Source organism: Meriones unguiculatus, chromosome 2, assembly GCF_030254825.1.
Source record: "Meriones unguiculatus strain TT.TT164.6M chromosome 2, Bangor_MerUng_6.1, whole genome shotgun sequence".
NCBI classification, from domain to species: Eukaryota; Metazoa; Chordata; class Mammalia; order Rodentia; family Muridae; genus Meriones; species Meriones unguiculatus.
In genome coordinates this window covers 55972361-55988094 of record NC_083350.1, presented here as the reverse complement: position 1 = coordinate 55988094, position 15734 = coordinate 55972361, and the positions used below count along the sequence as shown (strand labels likewise).

Sequence of the window (15734 nt, the reverse complement as noted above, 5' to 3'; positions counted from 1 at the left end):
AAAGAAATTTTCTCTCCTGGTAAAATGTTAGTTACCTAACCCCTCCCAACTAGGTATCTCATTATGATTCTTTCGGAATCCTATGCTTTTAATTAATATATCAAAATTATACTAATAACTTTAAGGATCAAAGTAGATTTATGCTGCTCCATAAGTGTCCTCTAAACTCAGTGATACAAATGGACCATGGTATATGTGTGTCCATAGACATAGATCCACATAATGTAAAAATATTTAAATGTTTTAAAAATTGTAATTTGGTTCTATCATTGATTTATTCTACCTATTAATTTATCATCTATGCACTAAATCGGTATGTTAAACATGCATTAAATAAATTTATCAATATACATTTATTGGTAAGACACATATATTTATTCAATTTACCCAATCCTCATGTTTTCCATAAATTTTTCCTATTGAATCCACATTAATTTAACTATAATATTATGCTTTTCCACGTCCTATATTGTACATAGTTATCAGATACGTGTGTGTGAGTGTATGTGTGTACATGAGTGTGTAATGATATTGTTTACCCTGCTTAGAAAAGCGGTGAAAGAGCCAGGAGAAACCTCACAAATAGCATTAGAATTGAGGGATGTGTCATCCTTTACATGTCTTTTGAGTGGAAACAGAACCTTTTAGGACCCAAATAAAATCTGTAAAAAAGTAGATAAACTATAAACCATCCAAATCTCCTGGTATGTCTAAACTGCAAATTCTTTTTTTAAAGGTGTATTTAAAAAACACAAATGAGTGTAAATATTGATTCGACTTACTTTCCGAAGTAAAAAGCCCGGAGTGAACTGTAATGAGGTCCAAATGCCAAACTAGTATCTTCTATGAACATCTGCTTACCAATACCATTAGATAACAGAGTTTTACTAGAAAATAGAAAAGCATAATGTAATCCCCAGTAATGACCCCGTAGTCATTCATAAAGTACATACACATGATACAAACACAATCATGCTTACATTTTTTTTTTCCTGTATGATCTTTGGGCACTACAGTTGCTAAATAGACTTGCTAAGAATGATAGTGAATAGATTTTTTTAATTTTATTTTATTTTATTAATTACACTTTATTCACTTTGTATCCCCCCGTAAGCCCCTCCCTCCTCCCCTCCTGGTTCCACCCTCCCTCCCCCTTCTTCACACATGCCCCTCCCCAAGTCCACTGATAGGGGAGGTCTTCCTCTCCTTCCTTCTGATCTTAGTCTATCAGATCACATCAGGAGTGGCTGCATTGTCATCTTCTGTGGCCTGGTAAGGCTGCTCCTCCCTCAGGGGGTGGTGATCAAAGAGCAGGCCAATTAGATTATGTCAGAAGCAGTCCCTCTTCCCCTTACTATGGAACCCACATGGACACTAAACTGCCATGGGCTACATCTGTGCAGGGGTTCTAGGAGTTACATTTTTGCATAGTCTACACCAGTGACTACAGGTCTCGACCCCTATGGGGATCAAACAAGCCTTTCACCCGGCTTGCCTAAGATCACTGGAAAACATAGATGTTTACATTATGATTCTGAACAGTAGCGCAATTACAGTTATGAAGTAACAACAAAAATAATTTTTATGGAGGAATCCATGATGGCGGTGACCAAGCACACACCATATCTGAGAGGCAGAGGATCTAAAACTCCAAAATTGGTGAGTGGAAGGGCAACTGAAACCAGAAAATCAAAATTGAGGCTTCCTGGAAGAAAGGGAACACCACATGAGCTGAGACCATTAAGATTCAGGTCACGCACGGACCTCTCTGGGCTCTTCGACCTCCCCCTCGCCCAAGGTAGGAGCAGCCTTACTTGGCCACAGAGGAGGACATTGCAGCCAGTCCTGATGAGACCTGATAAGCTAGGGTCAGATGGAAGGGGAAGAAGACCTCCCCTGTCAGTGGACTTAGAGGGCAGGGAGGAGATGAAGGAGGGAGGGCGGGTTTGGGAGGGAATGTGGGAGGGGGCTACAGCTGGGATACAAAGTGAATAAACTGTAATTAATATTAAAAAAATAAAAATTTGAAAAATAATAATAATAATTTTTATGGCTGGAGGTCACCACAACATGAGGCACTGTATGAAAGGATAAAGGGTTGCAGCTTTAAGATGACTGAGAGCCACCGGTCTAAACAAACAGATCATTTTCCACTTCATTTTAGAATCATGGTACCTAAGCTTCCCCAGGAAGTTGTGAGAAGGGAAATTTTTGAACAAATTCTGAACTTCTTTTATTTGTGGATAATTTATTCTTGTTTTCCTCTATAAATATAATACATAATATGTGCTGATCCAAACTGAAATAGCACTATGCCATCCCTATTTATTTATAATCTCATAGCTAAAAATACTATGAATGCTGCTATAGCATTGAAATTAAAAAATATTTTATGATTATATGATTTAATAATATATGCCATTACTAAAATTTAGCCATTCTAACATTGGTATGTATCTTTTTTAGCTTTCTTTTTTAGATTACAGTTATTTTTTCTTTTATTGAAAATAGATTCTTTCACTTTTACATCCCAACCAGTTTCCCCTCCTCCACTCCTCCCAGAGGCCCCCACCTCTGCTCTCTCACAAACCTTTTCCCTATCATTCCCCAGAAAAGAGCAGGCCTCACAGGGACATCGGCTGAAAAGGGAATAACAAGATATAATAAGACCAAACACAAACCCTCACATCAAGGCTGGGAAAGGCAACTCAGGAGGAGGAGGAGTCCCAAGAGCGGTCACAAGAATCAGGGACACCTTTACTCTTATTAACAGATTCTCCCCCAAAACACCAAGCCAACAACCATGACATATATGCAGAAGACATAGCACAGACCATGCTGATGCCATAATAGCACACTTCAGTCTCTGTGAACCCCCATGATCCCTGTTTAGCTGACTTCACTGGCTGTGCTCTCCCAGTGTCCTCAACCCTTCTGGCTCCCACAATTCTTCCTTCTTCTCCTCTGTGGGATTCCCCGAGATCCAAGGGGAGGAGCCTGATGGAGACCTCCAATCTGGTCTCTTTCTCTGCCTGGTGTTCGGGTGTGGCAAATTCTTTTCTCATACAATATATTCTGATTATAGTTTCCCCTCCCTCAACTTCGCCCCGTGTCTCCCCAAGTTCTCTCCTCTCGGCCCACTTCCTTTCTGTCTCCCGTTAGAAAATAACAAGCTTCTAAGAGATAACAAACAAGCATAACAAAATAAAATACAGTAAGATAAAAACAATCAACCCAACAGAAAGAAGAGTCCCAAGAGAAAGCATAAGAATTCAAGACCCATTCATTCACACATTCAGAAATCCCATAAAAATACTAACCTGAAAGCTATCATATACATATATATATATACATATTCATATATATACATATACACACACACACACATATATATATGAATGAATGACCTGGCTTAGACCCATATCAACCCTGTGTTTGCTGCTTTAATCTCTTTGAGTTCATATAAGCCTTGCCCAGTTGCTAAGATTATAATTTAGTTACAACATTTCTCCTTCTCTTTCTTTCTTTCTTCCCTCCAAACCCTCTCATATACCTGTCTCCTCTACTTTTCTTTTTCTTTTTTTTTTTTTTTTTTTTTTTTTTTTGCCAAGCACAAACTTTAGTTTATTCCCCCGCAAAAGACCAACTGCAATCAAGTGAGGTGAACAAAGGCTCATGATCTTATTGTCTTCATAACCGAATCACCTTAGAACTGGATCACTTGGCCCTTTCTCTTCTTATCGCCACCCAGTTCAAAATGCTCGCATCTCTTAATAGCCAGCATTCTCTTCGATCTGCAGTTGGGCTCAACACACTCAAGTCTCAGCACAATCTTCTTTGTAGTTTTAGCCTTTTTGCGGAAAATAGGCTTAGTCTGCCCACCATAGCCACTCTGTTTCCTGTCATAACGCCGCTTCCCCTGGGCATACAAAGAATCCTTGCCCTTCTTGTACTGTGTCACTTTGTGGGGCTGGTGCTTGCCACATTTCTTTGAGAATGTCCGGCGGGTCTTAGGAACGTTCACCATGTTCGCGTGAGCAATATCAGCGCAGAAAGAAGCTCCACTACTTTTCAAATTCATGGCCTCCTTTATTTAGCTATTATTGCATTCATGTGTGTATAAATACTGATTTCTTTATATCACCTTGAACCAGTCCTGATAAAAAAAATATACGTGAAAATATCTTCAAAGAAAATTAAAATAGCAATAAATTTGAAAAGATAGTAAAGTCAAATTTGCCTTAATCTTTAAAAAAGATGATTAAGTTGATTTTGCTTTTAATTTTTTTAAAAAATCAAGTGATGTAATTAATATTAAAGAATTATTCCCCAAAAGCTGCAATTTCAAGATCATGAATTTAAAAAACATCTGATAAATTTCAAGCACCTGTTGATGACAAGTAAACATTCTGAACGCCTTTTTGGCAAACTTTCTTTGGAAAAGAAGACACAATGTGTAAGAAAGCGAGAGGGTGTATGTGTGTGTGTGTGTGTGTGTGTGTGTGTGTGTGTTCGTCTCATGAAAGGGATCTATGAAATTGCCCAAGGCAAATCTCATACTAAATGAGAAATTCTTTTTATAATTAAGAATGTAAGATGTAAGGGCCCATTATATTATATTTATACACTTAATACACTAAGAATCTTGGTTAGTGCTCTGTGGTCTATTGAAACAATATTGAAAACAGAAGAAAGACACTACCTCGTGGTGGTTCTGTGTGACGAAATATATCTAAATTTTAAGCTGAATTAATTTGGGTAGATACATTATTCTATAATAGCCAAAAGCACAAAAGTTAAGAAAGATAAAGTAGAAAATATCCTTGTTTTTGTGGGTGTTAAATATGTCCAACAGGAGCAATGAGGAAACTCTCTGGGGATCCTGAATGAAAGTTGGCCGATTGATAATCATGCTTTCACCATTGCGCAAAAGGAGCAATGAAAGTTGAAATAGATCACTAGGAGTTAACTTTTCCACATCAAAAAAGTGCCATTTTGCATCCATGTTTTATACATCTTATTGGCCAAAAATGTGAAGAATATTCCTGTGCTGAATGTGCAGTCTCAGCATTTTTCCTTAGGCTGATAGCTGTAATAGTGGTGAACAGCTATCACGGTTGATCTTAGACTACATGGAACACATGATACAACCAATCGACAACTGTGTCACGTAAAACAAACTTCCTGAATCTCTTATTTACATAAGGCATGCAGGGAGAGTGCAGCACTTCTGTAATTCCAGCACTTGGGAGGCTGAAGCAGAAAGATTGCAAGCCTGTGGCCAGCTTGTGCTAAGTCATGAATTTGAGGCAAACCTCAGCTATGTAGTGAGAGCTTGTCCCAAGACAAATATAAAATATTATTGCTAAAGGAAACAGTCATTGAATCATTCAGCAGTCATGGCTTGATGCAGTGTCTCCATTGAGGACACAGATGAGATCAGTAAGGGAAGCAGCCTCAATGAGAGGTACTCAGCATTAAAAAGCAGTGTCAGAGTCAAAAGGAAAAATTCAATAAGCCTTGGGGAAGGGAAGGCTCTGATGCAGATTTGAAGTTAGAGTCCAGGGTGAAATCCATGAAGAAGGAATGATTATACTCATTCAAGAAATGTGTCTGTACCAAGAAGGAGCAGACGGCTGGAAATAATCAAACTCAGGGCTGAAATCAATCAATTAGAAACAAATAAAACAATTCAAAGAATCAATGAAACCAAGAGCTGGTTCTTTGAGAAAATCAACAAGATAGACAAACCCTTAGCCAAGCTAACTAAAAGGCAGCGAGACACCATCCAAATCAACAAAATCAGAAATGAAAAGGGGGACATAACTACAGACACTGAGGAAATCCAAGCAATCATTAGGACTTACTTCAAAAGTCTATATGCAACAAAATTTGAAAATTTAAATGAAATGGAAATTTTCTTGATCGATTCCACTTACCAAAGCTAAATCAGGACCAGGTAAATCAATTAAATAGTCCTATATCTCCCAAGGAAATAGAAGCAGTCATCGAAAGTCTCCCATCCAAAAAAAAAGCCCAGGACCTGAAGGTTTCAGCGCAGAATTCTACCAAACATTCAAAAAAGAGCTAACTCCAGTTCTCTTCAAACTATTCCACAAAATCGAAACAGAAGCAATATTACCAAACTCATTCTATGAAGCCACAGTCACCTTGGTACCTAAACCTCACAAAGACCCAACAAAAAAAGAGAACTTCAGGCCAATCTCCCTTAAGAACATTGATGCAAAAATACTCAACAAAATACTCGCAAACCGAATACAAGAACACATCAAAGATATCATCCACCATGACCAAGTAGGCTTCATCCCAGGTATGCAGGGGTGGTTCAATATATGGAAATCCATCAATGTGATCTACCATATTAACAAACTGAAAGAAAAAACCACATGATAATCTCCCTAGATGCTGAAAAAGCCTTTGACAAAATCCAACATCCATTCATGTTTAAAGTATTGGAGAGATCAGGGATACAAGGCACATATCGAAACATAGTAAAGGCGATATACAGCAAACCTATAGCCAACATCAAACTGAATGGAGAGAAACTTAAAGCAATCCCACTGAAATCAGGGACAAGACAAGGCTGCCCACTCTCTCCATATCTCTTCAACATAGTGCTGGAAGTCCTTGCTAGAGCAATAAGACAGTTGAAGGAGATCAAGGGGATACAAATTGGAAAGGAAGAAGTCAAATTATCACTATTTGCAGATGATATGATAGTATACGTGAGTGACCCCAAAAACTCTACCAGGGAACTCCTACAGCTGATAAACACCTTCAGCAAAGTGGCTGGATACAAAATTAACTCAAAAAAAATCAGTAGCCCTCCTGTATACAAAAGACAAAAGGGCTGAGAAAGAAATTAGGGAAACAACACCATTCACAATAGCCACAAATGACATAAGGTACCTCGGATTAACCCTAACCAAGGAAGTCAAAGACTTGTATGAAAAAAATTTCAAGTCTCTGAAGAAAGAATTAGAAGAAGATATGAGAAGATGGAAAGATCTCCCATGTTCATGGCTTGGCAGGATTAACATAGTAAAAATGGCCATTTTACCAAAAGCAATCTACAGATTCAATGCAATTCCCATCAAATTACCAACACAATTCTTTACAGACCTGGAAATAAAAATTCTCAACTTCATATGGAATAACAAGAAACCCAGAATTGCTAAAACAATCTTCTACAATAAAAGACCTTCTGGAGGTATCTCCATCCCTGATCTTAAGTTGTACTATAGAGCAACAGTTTAAAAAACTGCATGGTACTGGCATAATAACAGAATAGTGGATCAATGGAACCGAACAGAGGACCCAGAAATAAACCCACACACTATGGACACCTGATCTTTGACAAAGGCGCCAAAACCATACAATGGAAAAAAGATAGCATCTTCAACAAATGGTGCTGGTCCAACTGGAGGTCTACATCTAGAAAAATGAAAATAGATCCATACTTATCACCCTGCACAAAACTGAAGTCCAAGTGGATCAAAGACCTCAACATAAAACCTGACACATTAAATCGGATAGAAAAAAAAGTGGGGAATACCCTAGAACTCATTGGTACAGGAGAAAACTTCCTGAACAGAACACCAACAGCACAGGCTCTAAGAGCAACAATCAATAAATGGGACCTCATGAAACTGAAAAGCTTCTGCAGAGCAAAGGAGACCATCACCAAAACAAAGCGACTGCCTACAGATTGGGAAAGAATCTTCACCAACCCTTTATCTGACAGAGGACTCATATCCAGCATATATAAAGAACTAAAGAAGCTGAAAAGCAGCAAACCAAGTAATCCACTTAAAAAATGGGGAACAGAGCTAACCAGAGAATTCTCTGTAGAGGAATACCGAATGGCAGAGAAGCACTTAAAGAAATGCTCAGCCTCACTACCCATTAGGGAAATGCAAATCAAAACAACCCTGAGATTTCACCTTACACCCATGAGAATGGCCAAGATCAAAAACTCAAGTGACAACACATGCTGGAGAGGTTGTGGAGAAAGGGGAACCCTTCTCCACTGCTAGTGGGAATGTAAACTTGTACAACCACTCTAGAAATCAATCTGGTGCTTTCTCAGACAACTAGGAATAGTGCTTCCCCATGATCCAGCCATACCACTCCTAGGCATATATCCAAAAGAGGCTCAAGTACACAAAAAAGACATTTGCTCAACCATGTTTGTAGCAGCTTTATTTGTAATAGCCAGAAGCTGGAAACAACCCAGATGCCCCTCAACTGAAGAATGGATGCAGAAATTGTGGTACATATACACAATGGAATATTACTCAGCAATGAAAAATAAGGAAATCATGAAATTTGCAGGTAAATGGTGGGATCTGGAAAGGATCATCCTGAGTGAGTTGTCCCAGAAGCAAAAAGACACACACGGTATATACTCACTCATATAGACATACAACATAGGACAAACCCACTATAACCTGTGCATCTAAAGAAACTAAGCAAGAGAGAGGACCCTAACTAAAATGTCCAATCCCCATCTGGAAAGGCAAAGAGGATGGACATCAGAAGAAGAAGAAAACAGGAAACAACCTAGGAACCTACCACAGAGGGCCTCTGAAACCCTCTGCCCTACAGACTATCAAAGCAGATGCTGAGCCTGATGGGCAAGTGTTGGGCAGAGTGAATGGAATTTTATGTAAGAACTGGAAAATAGTAAGAGCTGGAGAGGACAGGGTCTCCACAAGGAGAGCAACAGAACAAGAAAATTTGAACACAGGGAACTTCCCAGAGACTCATACTCCAACCAGGGTCTATTCTTGGAGATAACCCAGAACCTCTGCACAGATGTAGCCCAGGGCAGTTCAGAGTCCAATTGGGTTACATAGTAATGTGAAGAGGGACTGCCTCTGACATAATCTGATTGGCCTGCTCTTTGATCACCTCCCTCTGCGGGGGAGCAGCCTTACCAGGCCATAGTAGAGGACAATGCAGCCACTTTTGATGTGAACTGATGGACTAAGATCAGAAAGGAGAGGAGAACCTCCCCTATCAGTGGACTTGGGGAGTGGCATGCATGCAGAGGGAGGAGGGAGGGTGGGATTGGAAGGGGAGGAGGGAGGGGCTTATAGGGGGATGCAGAATGAATAAAGTGTAATTGAGGAAAAATTAAAAAAGGGGGGGGAAATAATTTAAGAACCTTAAATGACTTTCAAAAGTGGAACAAAACATGGAGTTAGTCAATTTACATGGAGCATGTCTCGCCCCTGGGGGCAATGGTCTCCTGAACCTACTCAGACCTCGGACACCACCACTGCTAGTTCTAGAACTGATGCAAGATGTTCCAACGAGGGGGTTAAGGCTTCTCATAATATTTCCTATAAGCCCACACCTGTTTGTTTATATCCCCCATTTTTATTCATTATTAGCCAGATAGAGCCAAGTAATTGTGATAATGATACTTGCTTTTTTGCCCAATGCTGGAATGCTAGTGAATTTAGGTATGCCCTGGTTACTCGCATGCCTCACTGGGTGCCTGTGCCTGTTGATGCCCCTCACGCTATGACTCTCTTCAGACAGAAAAGGGATCTTGGAACTACAGCCGCCATTGTTACTGCCATCTCATTGGCGGCTGTTGGAGCTACCACCGCGGCATTAGCCATGAGTCATACTGTGCAGACTGCTCAGACCCTGAATAATCTTTCAGCCAATGTAGCTCATGCCTTAGATGTACAAAAAGGAATTAATGCTCAACTAAAAGGAGGCTTGATGGTGTTCAATCAGAGGATTGACCTCGTGCAGGAGCAAATTGATAGCCTATGGCAAATGGCTCAACTTGGCTGTCAATGAAATTATGCTGGACTTTGTGTCACTAGCATACAACATGAGAATTTTTCCTGTGCTGCAAATCTGTCTAAACAATTGTCTAGCTATATTTTAGGTAATTGGACTGGAGAATTCGATACTACGATGGAGCAGCTGAGAGTGGCCATTATAACAGTAAATTCTACCAGAGTGGACACAGGACTAGCCACAGGATTATCACCATGGATTGCTGCAGCCATGAATCATCTGAAGGAATGGGATGGCATGGGAGCATTAGTAGGCCTTCTGGTGTTGGTCTCCTTGGTTTGCCTGTGGTGTATATGCAAGATTAGAGTCTCAAAACAGCGTAATGCAGCCATGATCATTCAGGCCTTTACAGCCATTGAAGCAGGACAGTCTCCCCAAGCATGGTTGGCTACCATAAAAAGCTAAAATGTTACACTCAGGATGCGAGGCTAAGCACTGCACTCAGGGTCAGCCGCTTTGGACCCAGAGAAGAGCATGTCTGGTTGCATGCGGGTTGATGCCCCAGGTCCCGCCTCTGAGAAAAAGGTATCAGACAGGTCTGATGCTCTTTGGGTGGATGACACCTAAATGAACATCGGTACAAAGTCCCAATTTATTTCTAATATCATAGATCAGACCTCTACTCTTGCCTGATGCGTCTAAAACAAAAAGGGGGAACTGTAGAGAGCTGCGGAATGCCGCGCCTTAAAGATGGAGCTGGTTTCCGCCTTCCACCTTCCCGATGGTGAGTGCTCTCTGTCACGAACAATTCCACATTTGTCTAAGGCTGAGGATCTGGCTTGCTTCCATGTATGTGGACCTATCTGCATTGTCCACGTGGCACGCTGGGGTTGGCTACCCAGAGGCTATTTAAGCTGTGGGCTGGCTTTCCCCAGGGTCCGATGATTGTTCAAGGTTCTGAATAAACTGCATTGAAAAAAAAAAAGAAATGTGTCTGAACAAAAGCTTATGACAAAAATTATTTACTTGTAAGTCATGTCATTCTCTGGAATCTTTTTTGAAACGAGCATTATTTACATGATTTTAAAAAGCTTTTTCTCAGAAAGACACACACAGTATATACTCACTTATAAGTGGATACTAGACCTATAAGATAGGATAAACATACTGAAATCTGTACAACTAAAGAAGCTAAACAAGAAGGAGATTCCAGGGTAAGATGACCAATCCTTAGAAAGACAAATGGGATGGACATTTGAAGTAGGAGAAAACAATTAACAGGACAGGAGCCTACCACAGAGGGTCTCTGAAAGACTATACCTAGCAGTGTATCAGAGCAGATGCTGAGACTCATAACCAAACTTTGGGCAGAGTTCAGGGAATCATATGAATGAAGGGAAGGTTAATAAGACCTGGAGAGGACAGGAGCACACAAGGAACAAATATAACTGGGCACAAGGGTCTTTTCTGAGACTGATTCTCTAACCAAGGACCATGCATGGATATAACCTAGAATGCCTGCCCAGACATAGCCCATGCAGCTCAGTATCCAAGTGGTTTCCCTAGTAAAGGGAACAGGGACTGCTTCTGACATGAACTCAGTGTCTGGCTCTTTGACCTCTCTCCCCCTGAGGGAGGAGCAGCCTTGCTAGGCCACAGAGGAGAACATTGCAGCCAGTCCTGAGACCTGATAAACTAGGCTCAGATGGAAGGGAAGGAAGACCTCCCCTATCAGTGGACTTAGAGAGGGGCAGGGAGGAGATAAGGGAAGGAGGGTGGGATTGGGAGGAACTGAGGGAGGAGGCAACAGCTGGGATACAAAGTAAATAACTTGTAATTAATATAAAAAATAAAAATTATATATTAACAAAAGTTTTTTATGTCTCCTCTTTTCAATTGATACACATATGGGTTGCCCTGAAGATAATATTAGACTGTGGCTAGACTTTTTTTTTTTTTTATTTCTCTCATGGTAAAGGTCTAAAAGTTAGTTGTGTGCTGTTCTATGGTATCCAAGTGATGCATTTGAGTGTGTTGCTAGTCATCAAGCACTTGGATATCATGGGAGGGTTAACTGTTCTGTGATGACTTGCCTCCCTTCTTAATACAAGACTTGTTTTTTCATTAGACAATCTTGTTCCCTGATGACTGCTTCAAAGAATTTAGCTTTTATTAATTGTATAAAGAACCAATTATTGGAGATTCTGAGTCATCTACTAGCAATAAGACTGTATTCCCTTTTTGTTTATTCATTTCTCTAGTTCCGATTGCTGAATATTACTTTGGTAAGCTTTCAGTTAATTAAGAAGCCTGTAGCAGGGTAATGAATATGCCCACAAAAAAAAAAAATTCCAAACGGTGCATATGGCCCTGCAGAAGCTGAAAAGCCATCCTGTGAAACAGCTGTGGTCTGGGAGACTTTGAGTAAGCTCAGCCTTCTGGCATGCAAAAGAGAAGGCTGTATCTAACTTGAAATTCTAGCACTCAAACCAACTAAAGGTACAGCGAATAGTTCTTCAGCGTTGTGAGCATTCAAAACTCACTCTCTTCAGCCACAAGCATTACCCTGCAGTTGTGTGCTATCTGGGATATTATATATATCACATGTTGCCTATAAAATGCAGCTGCACACGTGTGACTACAGAAGAGTCAGAAGAATATATACCAGTACCACAGATATATCAAATAGCTTCCATTTGACCTCCATAAAGACGCCTTAAATTGTGAACCTTTTCTCATTTTCACCTAGTTTCTTATGTACAAGAACTTGGGGAGAATTTTAGCAATCTACAGTTTAATTGCAACTAGCCCATACCTTAGCATATTGCATAAGCAATAAATATCGATTGAGTGTAAATACATTACAATATATTCCATACCCTCGATCCCAAACACGAAGAACCAAATTACCAAAGAGCACAGAACTCAATTCCCTCTTGATGAGCATGAGGAAACTTACTCTAAAAGCAAACTAGAAATCAATGACTCAGTAACATTCCCAAGGGTCTATTACAAGAAGGGAGGTCTCAGTGGAGACTGCAGATTGCATCATTTGAGAGACATTCTCTATGAATCGGGGATTGGACTGCTTATTTGGAAATTATTTTTTAATTAGGGATTATACTGTAAGATTATTTTATTATCTTAAGAAAGCCACCACTACACTGCGCATATCAGAGAATGAACAAAATCACCATATTAACAAGGAATGGGATGAGGTGGTTATCACCAATTAAGCACAGAGACTACAAGACATTTTCAGTCAGTTATCTCTTAGGCTTCCCCTTAATACTCTAATTGACTGGATTTCTCTTATCTGAGTTATTATGTATTTCCAGAAAGGAGAAATTCTTAGAAGCGAGAATGCAGGCAGTGTGAATATGAGTTCTTATCCCATAAATGTGGCTTAAATGTGTTCCATATAATAAATAAATTAGAGAGCTATAAAAGTAAAATTAGTATTTGGTTTTATAGGACTGAATACATTCATATATACCAGAGAAGCATCTTCAGCTGGCAGTGCTTATTACACTTATGGGACAGGAATACAGTTACAGCATCGATCACTATAATAAGAAAACCACATCAACACTTGTCCCTAATTATACTTCTGGTGTGTTTGATTTAAAAACCACAACCCTAGCATGTACATGTGATGCTTATATTGAGTATGCATTAGAAGGCAAGTTGCCATGTCAGATTCCGGGTAAACTCCATTTACAAATAAATTAAAACGTTATCGTTGCAATTGTTAACAGAAAACGCTTTGCTAAGATCTTATTGTCATCTCGTTTGCACATACATTATAAGTCGGCTTTTAGGATAGTTAAGTCTGAGATAAAATGTTTGTGAGCCTTTTAAGCACTGAGTAAGTGAATTGGTTGTTGTGAGGAAACGGCCTTTCCACCAGGGTATTAGAAACCGGAAACGGCCTTTCCACCAGGGTATTAGAAACCGGAAATGGCCTTTCCACCAGGGTATTAGAAAACCAGGAAATGCTACTTTGAGGATAATCAATCGTTTGCCTCATATAGTGAGATTTTGCTTATCAAAGTTTTACGTTTGAATATAATCAGTCATAAGAGCATGTTCCACAAAATCCCACTAGTAGATATGAGGTTCCGCATTAGGCCATGTGAAACAAGAATCATACCGGCTTCAAGCTGACTCCCTCTCACAAGGTCCCAGAAGACAAAGCGAACCAACATGAAGCCACTTGGTTTACAAACCAACAGCAGCTTCATGAAAGGCAAATCTCCAGGAAATAATTTTTTTCTAAAAACAAGAGGCTGCCACCTCCTCGATTGCAACAAGGGCTGTGCAATAAAGAGATCTGTCACCTCAGCCCCTTTTCCTGCCACCAACTCCACTCCCGGACCCTCTGTCTACAGAAATGGATAGACAGAAATGGAGATCTAATGCAACTTGAAGGGAGCTAATCAACTTTTTTCTGTACTACCATTCTCATTCTTCTCACTTGCACAAGGGCCTGTCTCATTTCAAAGGAAGCTCTTATTCTCATTTTTCAGAAGGAGTCTGTCCTGATTTGAGGAAAAGCCAGTTGGAGTTATCACCAATTTGTTACGATTTTTTTTTCTTTTGGCAGTAAAATGTTTGTGACTTCTTTTTCCCATTTGGAGCCGAGTCTCTCAAGAGAAACTATGAGGTTCTGTAGCAAAACATTCTGTCTTTCCGTGCATATCAAAAGTAAGCTGTTAGGTTAGAGGTTGGCAAATATTAGGTTAGTCCCACCTTAACATTGTAAGACCTGGGGTCTCACAGCTCAGGAGTTCAATCGCCCTTCCCAGAAACTCCCCCAGACCAAGACTCGTTGCAAAAGCAAGAGGTTTTTTAACCATTGTACAACGGGGTCACCCCTGCCGGTCAGCAAAGAGTGGCACCGGGAGACGAAGGCCTTTAGGTTTTTAAAAGAAAAATTGTGGGAAATTTGAAGTTCCAGTTTTGGCAATTTAGGATTGGATGAGGAAGTTATAAAGTAAGATAATTGGTTAGTCTTAGGTGTTCAAGCTTGGCCAGTCCTGCCAAGTGTGGATGCAGCTGCAATTTAAGGTGGGGGTGGTTAGCTCATCCTTGAAGATTAGGGGCTACAGACTTTTGGCTGGAGGTCAAAAGCTACTCAGAAGAAGTCTAGGTTCGTTGCTAAGAAACGCTATCTCAAGGACAAGGGTCTGGTCCTTCTTTTGCTGAGTGAAGGTCATTGCTTGCTTGCCCCTTTTTTTATATCTGTCCTCACAGATAGGGTCACATTCCTTCACTCTCTGGAAAGGTACTAAGAGGCTTTAGCTTAACCTGGACCTAAAACTCAAAACTATAGGCTTTAGAAGACATATAGGTTACAAAGTTAGTCTAACCCTTTCAACATCTTCAGCTCAGCTTGTCAGCAGTTGTTGATTTTTAAGTGAAGGATGGCATATAGTGAATATATTTCAAATTGTAATAAATTTCAAATAAAAAAAACTACTGGAATTTAAAAATAACTCCACAAATTAGAAAGAGGTTCTCTCCATGCCTGGTACTTGGTTGGAGTATGAGTCTCTGGGAAGACCCCTGTGTTCAAATTTTCTGGTTCTGTTGCTCTCCCTGTGGGGTTCCTGTCCTCTCCAAATCTTACTATTTCCCACTTCTTACATAATATTCCATGCACTCTGCCCAACAGTTGGCCATCAAGCTCAGCATCTGCTTTGATAGTCTGTAGGGCAGAGCCTTTCAGAGGTCCTCTGTGGCAGGTTCCTAGGTTGTTTCCTGTTTTCTTCTGATGTCCATCCTCTTTGCCTTTCCGGATGGAAATTGAGCATTTTAGTCAGGGTCCTCTCTCTTGATTAATTTCTTTAGATGTACAGATTAGGCATGGAGATAACCTAGAACCCCTACACAGATGTAGCCCATGGCAGTTTAGTGTCCAAATGGGTTCCATAGTAATGGGAAGAGGG

At 40.1% G+C, this 15734-nt stretch overlaps 1 protein-coding gene across 1 annotated transcript; it reads right to left on the bottom strand.

The window, feature by feature from the left end:
• Positions 1–3681: 3681 nt before the first annotated feature.
• Positions 3682–4057, bottom strand: LOC110566860 (large ribosomal subunit protein eL42-like). Its single transcript, XM_021664762.2, has one exon. It carries the CDS (start codon positions 4025–4027, stop codon positions 3707–3709), a length of 321 nt encoding a protein of 106 aa, XP_021520437.2. The 5' UTR covers positions 4028–4057; the 3' UTR covers positions 3682–3706.
• Positions 4058–15734: the final 11677 nt, after the last annotated feature.